Source organism: Carassius auratus, unplaced genomic scaffold (genome assembly GCF_003368295.1).
Source record: "Carassius auratus strain Wakin unplaced genomic scaffold, ASM336829v1 scaf_tig00025933, whole genome shotgun sequence".
Classification (NCBI taxonomy): Eukaryota; Metazoa; Chordata; class Actinopteri; order Cypriniformes; family Cyprinidae; genus Carassius; species Carassius auratus.
This window is the reverse complement of record NW_020525469.1, coordinates 12,908-35,071: the sequence shown is the minus strand read 5'-3', so window position 1 is coordinate 35,071 and position 22,164 is coordinate 12,908. Positions and strand designations below refer to the sequence as shown.

Here is a 22,164-nt window from a genome sequence, read left to right as displayed (position 1 = left end):
GGGAGTAACAGTTAGCACTTTTATTTTTTATTTTTGTTTACCTTGGCTGATGCAAAGTTAAGGAAAAGGCACATATTTCCCTTTTGACAAAGTAGAAACTCTTTATTAAACACAGATGTAACAACATTTGAGCAGCTCACTAAAAACACTGAAACATTTGTGTTGGTGAAACCAAAACCTCAATGTCTAGTTCCAACCAGTTCTTACTGGTTTATGTAACAGGCGTTTGTGAGGAGTTTGGCAAGAAAAACATTTGGAGAAACCATTTACATAAAAAAAGGTATAATTGAAGTGCATAAATCTTATCGAGGGCGTTAACATATTTACAGTGAGTCTCAAACTAAAGACAAATTCACAAGAGAACAAAGAGTTCCCAAACATACAGTATATCTCACAGTACCAGACCTAACAATCTTGGAAATATTTTTGAGTGTGTGTTAATTAAATACACTTTCATTAAAACTCCAGTACACTTCTGTATAGGGATGGGCAATATTAGCAAAAATTCAAGATCTCAGTATTTTTTGGCTGGTTTGCAGTATGCAGTAGCCTATATATCTTAGTATTTTGTATTTGGATTAAATAAAGTGAATGTTAGCATGTATGCATAAATTATGTGCCAAAAAAAAAAGAGGTTAAAATCACATTACATTGTTACACTGAAATCTAAAAACAAAAATATTTTTAAAGCAGAAGTTAAAGTTACTAAACTAAAAACAAAAATAACCAAAAATCATAAAGTAAAAATGCTATTTTGATTGCCAATTACAGTTAATGCTTTCAAAAAAAAAAAAAAAAAAAAACATCTGGGCCCGGTTCCCCAAAACGTTCTTATCGCTAAGTAGTTCTTAACCAATTCCTTAACCTCTCTCTTAACGTTATGGCACGATTCCCGACACGTTCGTACGCTAAGTATATCTTCTGTTAGTCACACTTTCGTAAGGTTGCAATCAATACCGCATTAAACAGAAGTAACTGCAGCTGCTTGCCAATCAATTCTGATTGTAAAGTACCTTACCATTGATATAAAAGTGTATTATATAATTTTTTTAAAGTCGTTAAACCCATGTCAAGAAGCGGAACAAGTGGCACAACAGGATAAGGAGGGTGGATGATTAGCGAGGGATACCCGGTTCGTCTAACCGTCACAACATATCGTGTGAACATATTACTGACCAGTTGATCATTTAATTTATAGTCCATATTCTACTGATAACTTAAACTATGTTCAAATGAATGTTACTGTAATAATTTGAGGAATGTTTAATTTGCATAGAAGGTGTTGTCTTTCTTAACGTTGTATTGCACCTTCGCGTGAAGTGAAAAATCGATTCCTGAGCAATCGATGCCAATTAAATTCAGCACCCTGACTTTGGACAGCGCTCTTGTTACGTCGGACGTAAGAGGCAGCGTGTTAAGAAGCTTCCTTAGGGACACTTGGGGGGAACACACTTAGAAACATAAACAACTTTGGTAAGATATATCTTTCGAGGTCTTCTTAGCACGCTAAGAGTGAGCGTTATCGGGAAACCGAGCCCTGGTTGATTGACCTGCATCTTTTTCTGTTGCTTGTTTTGAAGACTGCGTGTGGACAGAGGCTTAGTTTAGAGATACAAATCGTACCAGCGCACTCGAGATCAAAATTCATGAACAGAACTGAGGGACAGATTGAAAAGAAAGTCCTCACATGAAACTCAAGCTTTAGGCAGTAAGACTATCTAAACAGCACCTCATGAAATATCAATACAAAATTTCAGGCGAGATTAAATTTTCTGATACTTTTTGAGATTCCATTATTATCCAAAGCATAAGACTATGAACAAACTGTAACAATCTGAAATCACATTGTTTCACAAATCAAATATGTCGAGGCAGTGAGATGTCAAGAGCACAATAATGTAAGCAGTAATGGCATCTATAGTATGTGAAGTGCACTTGTGTCTTACAGTACGAGGTCTTCTGCAGTCAAATACATTTCCTTGACATAATGGCTGTCTTGGCAAGGTTTTCATGTAAACAGTCAGTTAAAGACGATGTAAACAGATGGAATAAAAATAACTGACACAGTACATCAATGCAAAAGGCATTACGATGCAAATCACAAAAAACATAATTTGTTCACTGCTCTTAGTCACTATTGCAGTTTAAATAAACCTCTAAATACTGAAATCCTCAAGCACTCACTGTTCTTCTGCTGCTAATGTGCTGCTTCGTTTCTTTATTGCTGGTTTCCTGCTTAACTGTCTTTTTGGAGGCAATGTTTATGTAACTGGAAATATACGTGGACTACTGTTTGAGTGAGTTTGATTAAATTTTCTCATTTACCATCGTCTCTTCAGTCGACCCTTCAAGAAAAATAAAATAATAAATAACGCTACGGTGGTATTTCAGTGGCAGTCTCAGTCTTTTCACAGGACGCTCCATTAGCAGCAGCCTCAGTCTTTCTAACGGATGAGTTTTTAATATGATTCTCCTGTAAGAAAACACAGAAGGTAAGTGAAATTAACAGGATTGATGATTTAGTTACACAAACACAAAAATAAAAATATTAGAATTGTGTTATAAGTAATTAAGGTATGTTTGGTAGATTACCTGAGCTTGATTTGGCTCCGCCCCACTTCCTGTTTGAACAATAATGACAAACTCAGATACACAGAAAGATGACATACAATGAAAATACATATTTTCACATCTTGCACACACAATGGCTCTATTATTTAATCTTGTTCAGTGATCTGTATGTATTACTCACCTTTCTTTCGCTTAAGATACATTACACCAGCAGCTGCAGCCACGAGCAGAATAACTACAGCAGCACATATTCCTGCTACAACAGACAGAGACAGACCTGAACCTGTAATGATAAAGAGAGACAGACGTATCAGTTTAACTTGATGTTTCTGTCTGATATTTACACCTTTCTGCTTTGTTCATCAGTTGTGTGGTATGGATTTAATTGACAAATGGTGGTTTCTGAGGTTTAGGAACTAAAACAACATCAAAGCACTCAACAGGAAATATCAATGAATACAGGAAACTTTCTTCCATTGTGCATTTAGTGGATTGTGCAGGTTAATAAAATTTCTTGAAATGTTACTCAAAACAGTTGAAAGGCAGTTGATTTAATTTGCACTGAATGACACTCACCAGTGACAGTAAGACTGAAACTCCTGCTCCTCCTAATACTGAAGCTGCTGCTGCTGCTGATGATGATCTGTAGTTTATATTCTCCAGAGTCTGTGGTTCTGGTGTTTGTGATGGTCAGAGATCCAGTCTGATTAACCTTCAGTCTGTCTCTGAATCTCTCATCAGAGTCCTCACACTGAACATCTGTGCAGGTCTTACTCTGATCTTCACTGATTTCAGCGATGAGGACGTCATTAAAAAGAAACGTGATCGAATAATTTGTGTTGTTCATGACACCAGGATCTAAAGTGACAGATTCTCCCTCCTTCACTGACTTTATTTCTTCTCGATCAGCGGCAGGAGCATCTGAAACACAAACCAACAGATGATGGAGGAACATTTTGCTGAGAACAACAAACTACACAAGAGAGAGCCATGTAATAATTATGGTAAAAATAATTACACACAGAAGATCACTTTATAAGATTTTATTTATAAGGTTTTATTTAACTGACGAAAAAAACTGCCTTTTTCAGTTTCGGTCAAATATTCTGCTGTAAACATGAATAACAGTTTTAAGATGGCAGTGCTGACAAGTGACCATAAATAATATATTGAATATATTGATAATCCATGACTAGTTCCACATCAAGTGGTTCTTCCTCTGTACATTAAAAAAAATTACACCTAACTGTTGTTATATCTCACATAATTCATTCACATTTTTTGTTGCTAAGCTGTTAAGTGTCACCGCTATAATAAACACAATTGATTTGAAACGTATGCTGCCTGCTTTTAAATGTTAAATGACTCACCATGAACAGAAACACTGAAGGTCTTTTCACTGTTGTGGCTGGTGATATCTAGTGTATATTCTCCAGAGTCTGTGTTTGTGATGTTTGTGATGGTCAGAGATCCAGTCACATGATCCAGCTTCAGTCTGTCTCTGAATCTCTCAGGACACTTAGCATCTGCACAGATCGTACTGTTATTTATAGTGATCCGAGCGATACGATCAGTATTAAAAAACCAATTTATTCTGTCTTGATTTGTTTTGATGCCAGTGTGTAGCGTGACTGAATCTCCCTCCATCACTGACACTTTCTCTGAATCAACACCAGATGAACCTGAAGAAGAAACAAGCAAATAATTATAAATCATGTCTGGGACAAAATTATACAACAGGAAAGTGCTGTGAAAATGTTTATCTACAGATCATAAAGATTGAGAGAAATATGTCTGGATTTATAATGTCACACATGCAAACAAACATGAAGAACATCACTGAATCACATCCACTCTTCAGATAAACAGACTTTCAGATGTTCATAGACCACTGATGATATTCATTTAAAGAGATTGGAAAAGAACAATGTTATTTATAACTCTATTAAGACTCAATACCATTTCATTTATTAATTCAAAATAAGACAAAATACACTTTGTCTGTCCAAGTATTAAAGATATCAGCGTCTTTGATTTTGCACACATTTAACAGACCTCACCCGTTCATATCAATAATAAAGACTATTTCTGAGATATACTGAATTAGTTTTTAATGTTTTTTCAGATATATTTATGTATTACTATCAATCTGTGTGAAAGCACATTCAGATCTATTTTAGAGAGCCACGATCGAGGCAGCATCTATTTGTCTGAAACCCTGACAAAACCTTTGGTTGGGACTATTTTTCCCAAATCAAAATGTGTAATAAAGTTAAATAAAAGATTACTCGAAACTGTACAGACTATATACTTAGCATTCAAAGCTAAATATTATTACTCTTCTTAGTTCTCTAATGTTAATCTTAAATATGAACCCATTCAATCCCAAGAAGGTTTTCATTTATAAAGCTCAAAAATCATTCTAACTGATGTTTTAATGCATTTCCTGCAAATATGGGAAAACAATAAACATAAGCGTCTCAATTAAAACTGTGCAGTTACACACGATTAGTGCAAAATGTCACATGACAAGAGTAGTTTATTTCCTGTTTGCACCACGAGAAGATGAAGACTGCATCACAGCTCCAAAACAAAAGTCTAGTAAAGTTTGTTAACAAAGATATGACAAACATCTTTTGGTCCACATATCTTTAAGGTGTCTAGCAATAATATATGAATTCACATATATTCAGTTTGGTTGAGTGTGGTTATTGAATGAGTTGATGGTCACAATAGTGACCGGTGGGATAATAGTGAGCTTAAGATATATTACTGGGGTAATGTGATCGGGTGAGGATGTACAAGTCAAAATCCACGCAGCTGAGTTTTGAATATATTGTAGTCTCTTAACAGAACTGCAATGATCGAGCCGTGATGTGATGAAGGCATGAATAAGCCTCTCAGCATCAGGCCTAGAAAGAAAGCAACTTTAGTAAATGTTTTTGAGGTGAGAATTAAAAGTCAACTGAACATCAAAACTCAAACCCATATCACAGATCTGAGCAGGATTTGGGTAGGGGAAAGTGGGGTGAGTTGTGCCAGTTTTTACTCAAAGTGACTCTAAAGTGAGGCCATGACAGTAATCTCTTTCACTTTAGAATATATTTCAGGATGTGGTGCATCCCTGAGAACAATAACTTTGGATCTGAAATAAATTGTTTCAGAAATATAGCTTTTGGGAAAAAAGTGGTCTTGTGGCACAGCTTGCCCCTGGTGCGGGGTAAGTTGTGCCTTTTGGGAGAATACGTTCGGGTAAATAGTGCCAGTGATTTCTGAAGCAAAACAGAACATTTTAATGTTATGAACTGTAATGCTATATGAAAGCAAGACAAAAAAGGTTTATTCATATATTGTCATCCTATTAAACTGTTGGAGTAAGACATATTTTGCTGTCAATGCCACTTGTCAATGCTTCAGGGGAATATAAACTGGGATGTGGGTAGTTTCTTGAGCACATCACCTTCAGGGATAACCCCTTCACTATTTTCTTTAAATGTGTGTGTGTGTGTGAGAGAGAGAGAGACACACAGAGAGAGAGAGAGAGAGAGAGAAATAGAGAGAGAGAATATGTCTTTTTCTTGGCGAGCATGATTTCACAAAGTAAAACATGTTCCTGGATCAACATCCTTGTTGATCCAGGAACAACATTCCAATCAACCAATCAGAAGTAAGATATAACTTTTTTTTGCCGGTCTTCCGTTTATAAGTGCGTGGCATAATGGGTTTTTGTCTAAAATTAAGAATGGCAAATAGTTTAAGTGCTAAAATGCAATAGTGCAATGTACAATTACAAATTAATAATGTGTTGAAAATAATCATAAGTGGAGGTGAGTAGTGCCACTGGCACAACTTAACCCAGGCCCTTTGGCACAAATCACCCCATACCCAAAAATTAGAAAAACTAGCATGATCCAGCAGTTAAGAGCTAACATCATGCTGACTGTATAGACTCATTGTGTATCCTGGTAAAGCCCTAAAACATGTGAAATGTTTTCAAACTTTTCTAGAATTGTTCAGACGCTACAATCAAAAAACCTTGATAATAGAAATTTTACTTTTAAAGGGGAAAAAAACAGTTTTTTTAGATAAAATGTGATTACCTCTCATGCCATGTGTCTCTCTTCTTTGGATGATGAGTAAAATGGATGGCTTTTTAAAATTATGTGGTCACATGTCCAATTTCTTCAATGGTTTTCCAGAAACAAGGGGTGGAACTACTCCCCCCCCCCCCCCCCCCCCCCCCCCCGGCACAAATCACCCCACTCTCCCCTATTGTTAAAAATGACTGAACTTATTAACATTAGAGCCAATTAATAAAATGTCAGTTTTAGAACAATTTAGTTTCAGAAAGTTGTGTTTCACCCATGCATTAATTTCCAGCAAACAGGCAGAAAGAGTTAAAGAGGAAGAAGTGAAATCAGACTGAGTGCTAAAATAAATCTGGACATTAACAATGATAGATCAGGCCATACTTCTGAATAATGATGGAAATATACACACTTTATAACTGCAGAAACACATTATCCCACCGGTCACAATCATAAAACACTTTTTTTTGGAAACACTTAAAAATAAATGAAAATTTAATTAAATAATTGTTGATCATTTCAAAGGGTTATTTATGACACATCATCTGGATTATTTTTTATTTATTTTTTCATATCTGGAGGGAAAAAACGTGATCAAACGGGTTAAGGGAGATTTTTATTGGCGACGCCACTAGAAAAAGCTGTTTGTCTCCCCATCGAGAAATGGCGAATAAAAGAACTGATAATAACTGATAATAAAATAACTGATTTTTATAATTAAAAATCGCTTACCTTGCAAAAGCAAAACACAGGTGAGAAAAACACCAAACATAATGTCCCACCACGGTTTCGAAAAGAAGTCTGGACTGAGAGGAAACAAAAATGTACTTTTCTCTTCCAAGTGGAAGTGAACTCCTATTTGCAGAAACCGTGGAAAACATCAATAGAAAACAGCTTGTGTCATTTTTCTAGCGATGTGATGTTCGACGCCGAGCCATCGACAAAAAACAAAACAAAAGGAAACTTGCGCCGTTTTTGCTTCGCCTTTGCCTTGCCTAACGGAAAAGTGGCTGCGTCCGAAATGGCATACTTCCCTGTTATAGTATGGAAAAAGCAGTAGTCGTCACGTCGTAACTGTGTTAACTGGGTAAAGGGGTGCGTTCGACTTGAAGCAGGGCTACAGACGGCGATCAGCGAGAGCATCCGCTTGCATTCAGGGCGGAGTTGAAAAAAAGACATGTCAAGCCGAACACGTTCAGCTCCCGTTAGTGACAGTCGTTGGTGGTGTTAGGTGTTTGCATACTGTATCACAGATTAAGTAAATAACATTTTTATTCCTCACATACACAACTATATAGAGCATATAACCACCAGTGAAATGTGAGTCAGGTCCGCTCCATGGACTGTGCCATTATTAAAGAAAACAACACAAATGAAAATACATAAATATGTAAAAATGTAATAAGTAAACAATAAAAATATAAGAATAAAATACTGTAGAATTAAATATAGAATGGAAAATAATGTGCATGAAAGTACACTCTTAAATATTAAGATACCCCACGTATAGGTCTCTGCAGGAAAGTAACAGAAGTTACCAGATCAGGGTGTTGTTACACCATGATACCTGCTTGGTTGACATCATAGTGACGTTTAGGTGGGGTTGGGTAAGGGGGATCATTTAGACTGCATGATTTAGAAACACCCAGCAGTTTGAAAACACCCACATGGTGATAAACGCCCACTTTTGCTCTGCAGAGACCTAAGTAGATACCCAGGGATGTACAAGAGGCAAATGTGCAAACAGGGTGACACTGTCAGTGTGTCAATGTGAGGTAGTGAATGAATATCTTACTAATAAAGTGAATATTAAGTAGAAGACATGAAGATGTTAAGAGGCTGTTTTTGAGTTTAGGAGCATGATGGCCTGGGAGAAGAAACTCCTCCTAAGTCTTTCGGTTTTTGCCATCAGCCTACAGAAACACTTACTGGATGGCAGCAAAGTGAGAAGATGGTTACTGGGGTGGGTGGAGTCCTTTATGATTTTAACAGCTCTGGATTTGCAGCGTTTGAGGTATATGTCCTGTAGAGAGGGGAGAGCAGACCTGGAGATGCGCTCAGCTAAACACACTACTCTCTGCAGGGCTTTTCAGTCTTGACTGAAGCTGTTCCCAAACCACACTGAGATACACTGAGTTAATACACTATTGTCAATACACTATTAAAAGAAGTAATAATATTGTTGGTATATGTAAACATGTCTAAGTCGTAACTTATTAACTTAATTTAATTTATATAATTAAATCAGAAAAAAAAATATTAAATTGTTTAAATATCAAATATTAAACTTGAACTATGCTTCCACTATTCAAGCTCGCAGATTGGTTTAAGAATAAACCGCCCATTTATCTTATATATTTTTGCTGCTACAGTAAAGTAGTTATTTTCTGTTTATTCAATAAAGTTCATTCAATAAAGAGAGTTAACAATCTAGCTTCTGAGTACTAAGTTATTAACCCAACAATTAGTGGGGTCAGTAAATCTTTTGCACTGCGCCACGCAAACATATGTGTTTGGTTGTGTTGAAAAAGGTTGGAAACCACTGCTGTAGAACATTAAACCATCAAGGCACCTGCCTAAGTTTTCGGATGCAGACTACATCGGTTGTACACTCGAAATCAGAATGAATTGTGGGTAAAAAGTAGTGGACGAATGTGGGAAATTAAGGCGTTTACTCAGAATTCGGACAGCACTACAAAATGGCTGACACCCGATATAGTGCACTATATTGTAGATAGGGAGTGGTTTTGAACACAGCATTAATTTGTGTTCTAATATGCCTACTAACCTATTATATTGTAGGGAAAAGAATATGTGAAGAAAGAAGTACATTTGAAAACCGCAGTATCATAAAACAGTAGGCGAGAAATCCCCGGATGTCCTACTGCTTCAGCCCATATTCTGCAGTGTTCATCGATTGATACTTTTCAATCCCAGGATGCCACGCGAGAGGATATGTCATCATCGAGCGTGAATGAGAGCAGCGACGAGGGTGCGTACAAAGGTGAATATTACAAACCAAAACACGGTTCCCATGTGTTAAAATCATATTTGTTGAGTTGTAAACTGTTGATTTGTTAAGCTGTAAAGACGCTAGCAATTTACGTTGCAGTATATTTGTAATTAACAGATATTACATTGATTTTTACAAACTATTTTTTTTTTTACAATATTTTTATTTTATTTTATTCAACAGGTGGATGCCATCCCCCAGCATCCCCCCTTAATGTGAGCCCTGGGTTCACTTTTCTTCCTGCTATAGGCAGCTAAATATTTGATGAACATCTGCGACTGTTTTCTGCGTCCGTTTCTTTTCGACACATCAGTGGTTGCAGTGGCAGACTGGGACAGTAAATCAGGCCGGGAATTTGACTCAACCCCAGGCCACCTCTGTTGCTGCAGTTGCCACCACCCAATTCATGTGTCCACCAGACTGCTAAACACTTTGGCTCTTTCAGTTGTTTGAATTGGGTTATACATAAAAAATAAATCTAAATCCTTACCATGTGTGGAGAATCGAAGGTATTTTTTTTGTTTTTTTTCTTTCAGTGAACCTTCCCATCCCTAGTAAATATAAATGTAATTCTGACCGACATGCTCCCTTACTGGCGAAGATGGATGGGATTTTGCAGCAATTTGCTGCTGTGGCCAGGGCTTTAATTTCTCCTTTTTATATGTTCCCTCTCTGCTCCTCCTTTGCATTTACGGCTCCATTTTTTGTGCGATTTTCTAAGATAAAGCCTGCCTTTGTGAAATAAATTGGGGCAGTGCTTCGCTGTTGTTGGGTCATGTGGTGGTGTCATTTTCGCCTGATTCGTACATTCATAAGTCCTTCAATTAATTCGCAGTTGCATACATTACACAGCGGCAGCCGGCAGGCCAGAATGACCATCAGGCCACTGGGAAATGTCCCGGTGCTCCCGATGGCCAGTCCGCCCCTGAGTGGTTGTATTAAATCACATCTTTGATATTTCAGACAATGTGAACTTCACTCGTGTAAACTAGATGAGGATGTTTGTTGAATGGAAAGTCAAGGCCGAAAGCTTGGCACAAATTTAGAGACCCCAGTGTGTCCAAGAAAAAATAATAGGACATATATTTTCTTTAAACTATACTTTAAAAATACACGATTAAGGCTTCTGGAGTTGTTTTTGTGAGAGAATTTGACTTCCACATCATTCAAGTATCCCGTGGATTCAGAGAACAGAACATTATCAGAAGAAGAAACACAGTCGGAGTGAACAGTTCTTGTGTGTCGTGTCTTCATAAATATCTTAGGATTCTTAAACTAAACAGCTAACAAGAATTACCAAAAGATATCAAATGGTGTCAGAAGTTAAAGATGGATCAGCTAAAACCACCAAACAATTTTTGAAGGAAACACTGCAGAGAACAAGCACCAAGTGAACTGATTGATGCATATGCAACTGAAAAAAAACAACAACAAAAAAACAAGGCTAAAGATTGTGAATTCCAACAGTTGACAGAATCACTGTTTTGAGACCGAATAGTCTGTGGTGTGAACAATGATCAAATAAGAGCTTGATAAGGATTGATCCATGAAATCTCACAATTATGTCTTTGATCGAGACTCTGAAACTCAGGAACTGAAACTTTAACCCTGTTAACCTGCCATGTAAAATAGGAGTCAAAAGAAAAAAAGAAAAATATTTAAGTAGAACAGTTTATTGAACCTATAAGACAAATATTGTACAAAAAGTTTGCAGACATTTTATTGTTGTTGTTGAGTATTATGTTTGATACATCAGGCATTTATGGTTCATTTAATATGACATAGTGAAAATAAGGAGCTTATTTAAAAAAAAAAAAAAAAAAAAACACCCCAGTTTTATTCTAAGACCCAAACTGAGACTGTACTTTGGTGCAGATAGCAAATGCTGATATTTAAACGACCAAAGAGTAAGAAATTTGTGTAGCTTGTAATGTAAATCCAAGGCAGCTTTAAAACAGTATAGCAGATACTTACATAAAATAATGAAAATATCAGTTTTCACTCTATATATCCCAATAATGTCTATAAGATGATATTTAGATGCTTAATTTTCTACAGTTTCGAAACAGAAAGATGAACCAATAATTGATTCTTCAAAAGCTTGATTATATTTGATACATTTGAACACAATTTGTATAAAAAGGATGTGTGGTGAGCATAAGTTGTTTAAGTGTTTATATTGTATTACTAGAAATATAAAAGTTATTGTTATGTTTAGTTTTTAAAGATCTGTAACTTTCTGACAGCGAACAAACATGTCAAGCACAAGCTTTTATACTAAAAATATACTTAAACTATCAATCAGATGACAAAAAGCTTCAAGTAGATTGTCTGCAACATATTTTTAGCACTTTTGATCATGTTGATAATTTAGAAAGCCTTAGTAATATATACATTAAACAATGGCTTTACAGGGTTAATAACTACTGAAGATAGCAGCAGCATTTTTATGGTTTGTTTCAAAACTGTTACTGACTGCTGAATAAGTTTTTATTTTTTGTCTGAAATGTGTTTACTGATAAAACAATATTTGTTTTTATTATATAGATTGTTTATTATAAATGTAAATGTTTTTTGTTGTAAAGTATTTTTGGATGCATCATGATGTTCATTGGATGTATATGCTGCATAGACTTACAGACTTGTGTAAATTAAAAAGTGCTATTGAGATGACTTTGAATGTGTCCACCAGTGTTTTTTTTTTTTTTTTTGTAATTTTTCACAAGGCACATCAAATTAGATTGTAGCTGGTCTACTAATGCAACTTTTTTTTTTTTTTTTTACCTGTAAGGATTATTTCAGTTACGCGGTTTATTTCATCAGAAGAGCTTGGACAGTATAATGAAGATGAGTCACTAATATGGATGTTATTCTGATCTGTTGCTAAAATGTATCTGTATCTGCTCAACTTTTATTACTTTGTTAAACATGAAATATGATTGGTGTCAGTGATTTAGATTTTTTAAAATTATAATTTCATTTTTAATATTATATTTCATATATTAATTTATTATTAATATTACTTTGGCTGCTCTACTGTAAGAACCACTGGTAAAAGGGTAGAGCTGTTACTGTTTTTATAGGTCAAGTCTTATTTTAGACACTAGATAGGGCCACTTGAATTTTAATTCATCTGAATTTTCAGGGCTTTTTTTTTCTGAATTGAGCAAAGGTACAGTTTGTTAGTAGTGTTGATGAAAACTTAAATGAAGAATCAATGAACATCTGTTTGATACCAAAAATATTGCAGCAGTTATAGATGTATATATAGACTACGTTTATTCTCAAGATGACTTCCAGTAATTGACAGACAAAACCAGGATGTGTGTTTCTTCTCTAAAAATAATGCTGGGTTATTTCAACCCAACTTTAGGTCAAATATGGACTAACACAACCATTGTGTTAAATTTGTACATAAAAAATTTAACCCAGAAGTTGGGTTAGTCCAAATTTGACCCACATTTGATGGTTTTATTCTGAACTCCAGGTAAAACAGAACCCAGGGTTATCTTGCTTCACATTTCACACTGTTCATCATTATAAAAGTTCAGCGAGTTACAGATGCTCAAACAAAAACTGCGTAACAGACCGGCAGATTGTGTGGCTTTAGCAGCTATGGAACCAGAGACCTGTTCTGCCTTTTATGAGGTGATAGTTGTATTTCGGGTGAAGGGTCCATAGACACTTTGGTTATGGTGGCATTAATATTAGGTCCCACTTTATATTAGGTGGCCTTAACTACTATGTACTTACATAAAAAAAATAAGTACAATGTAGTTATTGTGTTCATATTGTATTGTAAAACACTTTTGCTGCTGTTGAGGTGGGATGGGGTAAGGTTAGGGAGAGGGTTGGAGGTATGGGTAAGTTTAAGGGTGGGTTAAGTTGTGTAAAGTATGGGTCAACAGTGTAATTATAAATGTAATTACAGAAATTAAATACAGATGTAATTACATGTTGTTGTTTTTTTAAATATAAGTACAATGTAAAAACATGTATGTACACAATAAGTACATTGTACTAAATTATTAATTAAAATGTAAGTACATAGTAGTTAAGGCCACTTAATATAAAGTGGGTCCATATATTATTTATTAAATATAACAAATAGCTGTGTGTCTGATTGGCCCAAATACTACATGTTTAAAGTTAACTTAATAAAGATAACATATTTCCCTTTATGTGCACACAAATACATTACACCAAAAAATATGGATTCCCTCCACATTTGCTGTAAAATACTTGAACAGCTGTATGAGAGATGTTGTTAGCAAACTTTTACAAGTAAATGATTTTGTAAAATTTCCACCCACTGTGCAAAAAAAAAAAAATTTATAAAAAAAAAAAAACCGATAGCGGCCTTTAACCCTTTCATTAGCTGATTTTTTACCACATCTTTTGGTTTTAGTAGGTTCCCAGTGCAGTGGATGAATTATAGATCAGGTTTGGCAATACGTGAAATGGGCTGTATGACATGTTAAATGCACTGATGTTTATTACATAGGATAGTGTTTCTCAACCCTGCTCCTGGGTGCCCCCATCTCTGCACAATTTGTGTCTCCATAATCAAACCTGACTTGACTCATGAGCTCATTAGAAGAAACTCCAGAAGCTGAAATGGGTTTGTTACAAAATGTGTTTTGTGGATGCCCAGAACTAGGGTTGAAAAGCTCTGACATAGGAGATTCAAAGGTGTAAAAATAAATTGATTTTCAAGGGGGTGGTGGGTCTAAGTGTCTATGTGCCATAATCACTATACTGGAGTGAATGCAGATGTATCAGGAAGTTGGAGTATTTCTACGGAAGAGGTGGCCAACACTGTTCCTGGAGATACTTCCTGCAGAGTTTAGCTCCAACCCTGATCGAACACAGCTGAACAGGTTGTACCACTGGGCCCTGTTTGAAATTGTTTAATTTGTATGTCCATTCTGTTTATTTATTTGTGCGATTTACACAGTGTTTTAGTTTTCAAGTTTGGGCATCAGTGCCTTGCTCAAGTGCTCCTAAGTCGTGGTATTGCCGGTCCGAGAGTCGAACCCATATCCCTAGCATTAGGAGTCAAACTTTCTAAGCACTAGTCCTAGGTTAATAATAAAGAATTAACTGATTTTAGTTTTATATCATTTTGATTCACTCTGTATTATATTTCTTACATTTGAATATTATCACATGTTCAGCTGATTACATTACCCTACAATCAGCATGAATGTGGTCGTGTGTTCAAACTGTAATCTTGTTCAAATCACCTCTTCTTTTCCTATATCTTCCAAAATTAACTACTTTTATAATAAAGTCTTCCTGTGCTAGATCCCATTTCTTCTGCCACTCATTTTGAATATTTAATTTAATAATTGATTTAATTTCTCCTCTTCCTAATGGAACTTCAATCTCAATATTGTTGCCTTTTTTCCAACAGATCTGGCATTTAATTTCCTGTGATCTCTGTGTGAGCCAGTATCCAACACAATTTGACATCTATTTTCATTTCATTCTTTTTCCACCAGGGGGATGCCATCCCCCTAAATTCTAGCCTTGGGTTCAATTTTTTTCCCTGCTATAAGCTGCTAAATATTTTCTGAGCATCTGTGACAGATCAGTGGTTCTCTTAAATCACTCTTGGATATTTCAGACCATGTGAACTTCACTCAGGTAAACTAGATGAGGATGTTTGTTGAATGGAAAGTCAAGGCTGAAAGCTTGGCACAAACTTAAAGTTCATATTCCAGCTTAGAGACCCCAGTGAGTCCATGTATAGAAAAATAATGTAGATTTTCTTTAAAGTACACTATTAAGGCTTCTGGAGATGTTTTTGTGAGAGAATTTTACTTCCACATCTGAAAACCGGCAAAACTGAAACTGATGTAATGAAAGGGAGAGCGGTCCATAGTGTGATGTGTGCTGCTTCTTAACACTTGGTGGTTTCTGGATTTCAAGTATCTTGTGGATTCAGAAAACAGAACATTATCAGAAAGTGTAGAAATTTGTGCTCTTTCAAGTCTGAGTTCAAAACGTGGGGGTAACCGTTAACTTCTTTTATTTTATTTTTTATTTTGGCAGATGCAAAGCTAAGCAAAGGCACATAGTTCTCTTTCATAATAGTCAAATCTCTTTATTATACACATTATTTAAAATTTGAACAGCTCAATATAAACACTGAAACATTTGTGTCCTTCATGTCCAGTTCTTAACAATGTAACAGGCTTTTATGAGGAGTTTGGCAAATGACAGTATTTTATATCTGATATAAGAACTGAAGTCCATAAATCCTATCAAGAGTGTTAACATTTACATGGAGCATAAAATAATAGACAAATTCACAAGAGGACAGGAGTTCTTAAACGAACGGGCAAATCATCTCCATCACACAGTGATATTATATTTTATAAACACATAACAATCACACAAGCCATTCATGAATGGAACTGAGAGAGACAGATGGGAAAACAAAATCCTCACATGAAGGAGACTAAGAGAGTAAGACCAAGATCTAAGCAGCACATTAAGAAATCTCAATACACCGTTTCAGGCAAGATTAAAATTTGTGATCCTTTTTAGCATTTTTCAAACATGTATATTTCACAGGCTAATCTGCCTCATGAGTGATGTGTTTTTAGCATGATAAGGGATCGGATTAAACCCAGGTTAGCATTCTCATTTGCATATTTAAAGGTGTCATTGTCATTGATTGGATGAACACACCATGTGATTTGTGTACTTAACGGATCTAACATTGCACATCATCAAGTTTTTCCTTAGAGGATTTTGTCCCCCCTCTCAAACGCAGTAACGACTGTTAATACAGTACACTGTGATTCCATAATTATCCTATAGTATGTGAAGTGCACTTGAGTCTTTCAGTACTTGGCCTTGTCTGATTATATGCAAGGAGTCAAATACATTTCCTTGACATAATAGCCATCTTGGCGAGGTATTGATGTAAAAAGTCACGTTAAGGGGATAACTGACATGTTAAGGACATCAGTGCAAATAGCATTATGGTGCAAATCACAAGAAACAGAAATCATTCACTGCTCTTGGTCACAATAGCTGAATACTGAAAACCTCAAGCACTGTTCTGCACTGTTCTTCTGCTGCTAATGTGCTGCTTTGTTTTTTTACTTTATTGCTGGTTTCCTGCTTAACTGCCTTTTAAGAAGCAGTGTTTATGTAACTGAAAATATACGTGGACTACTGTTTGGGTGAGTTTGATTCTTATTTCCTCATTTCCCATCATCTCTCCACTGGACCATTCAATGGAAGTATATAAAAAAAAATTATGTTACACTGGTGCTTCAGTGGCAGTCTCAGTCCGTTTATAGGACGAGCCAATAGTAGCAGTTTCAGTCTGTTTAACGGTTGAGTATCTCATAGTATTCGTCTGGAAAAAAATAATAATAAATAATAGAAGTTAAGAGATGGAATGAACAGGACTGATGATTTAGTTACACACACAAAACATATTTAAAGATTAGATTTGTGTTATTGAGGAGTTTAGGTTTATATTACCTGATCATTATTTGGCTCTGCCCCCCTTCCTGTTTGAACAATAATGACAAACTCATTTACATATGAAGACAACTTTTGGTGAATTAGAATCAAAATACATATTTTCATATCTTGCACACAAAATGGCTCTATTATTTCATCTTGTTCAGTGATCTGTATGTATTACTCACCTTTCTTTTGCTCAAGACAGTACATTACACCAGCAGCTGCAGCCACGAGCAGAATAACTACAGCAGCACATATTCCTGCTACAACAGCTAGAGACAGACCTGAACCTGTAATGATAAAGAGAGACAGTCATATCAGTTTAACTTGATGTTTCTGTCTGATATTTACACCCTTCTGCTTTCTTCATCAGTTGTGTGGTATGGATTTAATTGACAAATGTTGGTTTCTGAGTTACAGGAACTAAAACAACATCAAAGCACTCAACAGGAAACATCAGTGATTACAGGAAACTTTCTGCATTTAGTCCATTGTGCAGGTTAATACAACCCTCTACAGACACATTGAGATTTTTTTTCCATTTTCTCACTGTTTTTTTAAAACCCCGGAAGCTGAAAAATTCCAAAGGATACAATATAATTTACATGTAGCACATCAGTTCTCTCTCTCTCTCTCTCTCTGCGTGTGTGAGACAAAGCAACATCAAGTTGTGCACCTTAACACTAGAGTTTACAGTACGTCAAATACAGCTGCGTTGCACATCCAGATGAACTGTAAAACAGCACAGAACACTTGGTGAAGACTGAAACTGTGAAGTGCTCAGTCAGAGTTTGTTCGGCGAGTGAAAATATATCTGAGCTAAACTTATACTTAGCCTGAAACTCACACACTGGTGAGAACAATCTGAGAATTTATTAGCCATTGACTAATATTAGACATCATTTAGTCGCCCAGAGTGAAGATTTAGTCACATATGCGAGTGATTTACTTGCAATGTAGAGGGTTGTAATACAATCTATTGAAATGTTACTCAAAACAGTTCTCAATGAAAGATTTCATTTGATTTAATTTGCACTGAATGACACTCACCAGTGACAGTAAGACTGAAACTCCTGCTCCTCCTAATACTGAAGCTGCTGATGCTGATGTTGATCTGTAGTTTATATTCTCCAGAGTCTGTGATTCTGGTGTTTGTGATGGTCAGAGATCCAGTCTGATGATCCAGCTTCAGTCTGTCTCTGAATCTCTCATCAGAGTCCTCACACTGAACATCTGTGCAGGTCTTACTGGGTTCTTCACTGATTTCAGCGATGAGGACGTCATTAAAAAGAAACGTGATCAAATAATTTGTGTTTTTCATGACACCAGGATCTAAAGTGACAGATTCTCCCTCCTTCACTGTCTTTATTTCTTCTCGATCAGCGACAGGAGCATCTGAAACACAAACCAACAGATGATGGAGGAACATTTTGCTGAGAACAACAAACTACACAAGAGAGAGCCATGTAATAATTATGGTAAAAATTAGGGCTGGGCGATATATCTAATGATATGATCATGTGCATCTAATCAGTAAAGTTGCTTCCGTGATCACCGCTAAAATCGCCGTCATCTGCTTATAATTGGAGTGGCATTTAATAGACAGAGCCGTAGATCGCTGACAAGCCACGCCATATCGCGCTCATTATCGCAGATGAATCGCCTTCGATAATGAACGCGATATGGCGTGGCTTGTCAGCGATCTACGGCTCTGTCTATCAGAGGTGGGACTTTCAAGTCACAAGCAAGTCTTCAAGTCATATTCAAGTAGGGCTGGGCGATATATCTAACGATATGATCATGCGCATCTAATCAGTAAAGCTGCTTCCGTGATCACCGCTAAAGTCGCCATCACCTGCTTATAATTGGAGTGGCATTTAATAGACAGCAGAGGTGGGACTTTCAAGTCACAAGCAAGTCTTCAAGTCATATCCAAGTCCTCAAAGGGTTAAAGTTAATCAGATCATTAAGTGACTAATTAAATGATGATTGTACATTAGTGATGAACTTCTGCTGTTAACAATCAACATCACTGAAGTAAAGCGAAACACAAGAACTACAACTGAATTTAGCCACAGCCTTCAACTGAAAAAAAAAAAAAGTAAAAGAAAAAAAAAAACACTATGTCACCATAATTGTGGTCAAGGTTTGCTTTAGGTAGTCTCTTGACCCTTTTACTAATTCAAAGAAATTTGATTCAAAACAATTTCAATATTGTTTTCACTACAAACATGTATGCATTGCTGAGTTCAACCTTGTAATGACAGATAATCTTATGCTTTTTCTGTTTATAACTCATGGTGATTTGGACATCATGAGATAGTCTTCTTTGGATTGTTGACTGACATTCATCTTTTACCAGAGTTGGGGCTTTCAAGTCACAAGCAAGTCTTCAAGTCATATCCCAAGTACTCAAAGGGTTAAAGTTAATGAGATAATTAAGTGACTAATTAAATGATGATTGTGCATTAATGATGAACACCTGCTGTTCTTGAGAATTACAGAGGATCAGATGTTGATGTTTTATTGGTTAAAGTGATGCAACCATAATGGAGATCAGCGTGTGCTTTAGTGGGGCTCTTGACCCTTGACTGTCATGTTAGATCTCTTTATGTAGCATTGCATGAGGTGCTGTAAGGCAGAGAGAAGAAATTAATCTGTATGTGATAGGTGGTCAGATTACAATCAAATGAACATTAGCTCTATTTAAATTAAGCATAATCAACCCAGTAAATCAACACTATGGGGAAAAAAAAATAAAGTGAATTTTAAATCTACTAAGTGCATACAATATTTGAAAAACTATACTCTGTAGACACACACAGACATCAAGAACCAGCATATGACTCTCAACAGTGGTGACAATCAACAAAATGTTGCATGCTGGGTAAAACCTTAGTAAAAACTCCCGTCATGCACTGCAGTATGAAAAATTGTCACCACTGTTGAGGATCGTGTGATAAGTGTGTTTGTCTAAAAACCTGAACTGATTGTCTCCTTTTGTGTCTTTCAACAATGAAGCATTGTGATTTTTTTTTTTTTTTACTTCAGTTCAGTAATAGCTGAGTGTCAGTCTACTATCCAAAGATAAACACAATTTCATGATGTTCAGTCATCATGAGTTATAAGCAAAAAAAGCATGAAAGCATAAGATAAGATGTTACTGCAAGGTTTGATACAGCAATGCATACATGTTTGTTGCGAAAACAATATTGCAATTGTTTTGAATCAAATTGGTTTAAATTAGTAAAAGTGTCAAGACACTACTTAAAGCAAACCCTGACCACAATTATGGTGACATAGGGGTTTTTTTTTTTCTTTTACTTTTTTTTCAGTTGAAGTGATGTGGCTAAATTCAGTTGTAGTTCTTGTGTTTCTCTTTACTTCAGTGATGTTGATTGTTAACAGCAGATGTTCATCACTAATGCACAATCATCATTTAATTAGTCACTTAATTATCTCTTTAGCTTTAACCCTTTGAGGACTTGAATATGACTTGAAGACTTGCTTGTGACTTGAAAGTCCCACCTCTGATAGACAGAGCCATAGATCGCTGAGGAGCCACGCCATATCGCGTTCATTATCGAAGGCGATTCATCTGCGATAATGAACGCGATATGGCGTGGCTTGTCAGCGATCTACGGCTCTGTCTATTAAATGCCACTCCAATTATAAGCAGGTGATGGAGATTTTAGCGGTGATCACGGAAGCAGCTTTACTGATTAGATGCGCATGATCATATCGCTCGATATATCGCCCAGCCCTACTTTCAAGTCACAAGCAAGTCTTCAAGTCATATCCCAAGTCCTCAAAGGGTTAAAGTTAATGAGATAATTAAGTGGCTAATTAAATGATGATTGTACATTAGTGATGAACATCTGCTGTTAACAATCAACATCACTGAAGTAAAGAGAAACACAAGAACTACAACTGAATTTAGCCACAGCCTTCAACTAAAAAAAAAAAAAAAAAAAAAAAAACCCTATGCCACCATAATTGTGGTCAGGGTTTGCTTTAGGTAGTCTCTTGACCCTTTTACTAATTCAAAGCAATTTGATTCAAAACAACTTCAACATTGTTTTTGCAACAAACATGTATGGATTGCTGAATCAAACCTTGTAGTGACAGATGATCTTATGCTTTTTCTGCTTATAACTCATGTTGACTTGGACATCATGAGATAGTCTTCTTTGGATTGTTGACTGACATTCAGCTTTTACCAGAGTTGGGACTTTCAAGTCACAAGCAAGTCTTCAAGTCATATCCCAAGTCCTCAAAGGGTTAAAGTTAATGAGATAATTAAGTGACTAATTAAATGATGATTGTGCATTAATGATGAACACCTGTTGTTCTTGAGAATTACAGAGGATCAGATGTTGATGTTTTATTGGTTAAAGTGATGCAACCATAATGGAGATCAGCGTTTGCTTTAGTGGCGCTCTTGACCCTTGACTGTCATGTTAGATCTCTTTATGTAGCATTGCATGTGGTGCTGTAAAGCAGCGAGAAGAAATTAATCTGTATGTGATAGGTGGTCAGATTACAATCAAGTTAACATTAGCTCTATTTAAGTTTAGCATAATCAACCCAGTAAAACTACACTATGGAAAAAAAAAATTAAAGTAAGTGAATTTTACATACAAGTGCATACAATATTTGAAAAACTATACTCTGTAGACACACACAGACATCAAGAACCAGCATATGACTCTCAACAGTGGTGACAATCAACAAAATGTTGCATGCTGGGTAAAACCTTAGTAAAAACTCCCATCATGCACTGCAGTATGAAAAATTGTCACCACTGTTGAGGATCGTGTGATAAGTGTGTTTGTCTAAAACCTGAACTGATTGTCTCCTTTTGTGTCTTTCAACATTGAAGCATTGTGATTTTTTTTTTTTTACTTCAGTTCAGTAATAGCTGAGTGTCAGTCTACTATCCAAAGATAAACACCATTTCATGATGTTCAGTCATCATGAGTTATAATCAGAAAACACATA

At 36.0% G+C, this 22,164-nt stretch overlaps 1 protein-coding gene across 2 annotated transcripts in view; it reads right to left on the bottom strand.

The window, feature by feature from the left end:
- Positions 1 to 22,164, bottom strand: part of LOC113078550 (uncharacterized) — a 40,359-nt gene that overhangs the window by 12,223 nt on the left and 5,972 nt on the right. Inside the window, exons 1-3 of one of the 2 annotated variants that reach the window (XM_026250849.1) lie at positions 7,392 to 7,951; positions 3,942 to 4,253; positions 3,284 to 3,492 (exon numbers count right to left, since the gene is read on the bottom strand). In XM_026250849.1, the coding sequence (XP_026106634.1) occupies positions 3,284 to 3,492; positions 3,942 to 4,253; positions 7,392 to 7,431 (561 nt within the window). In that variant the 5' untranslated portion in view covers positions 7,432 to 7,951. Of the gene's footprint in view, positions 1 to 3,283; positions 3,493 to 3,941; positions 4,254 to 7,391; positions 7,952 to 22,164 lie in introns of those variants that run through there. The other variant, XM_026250850.1, reaches the window with a different exon arrangement.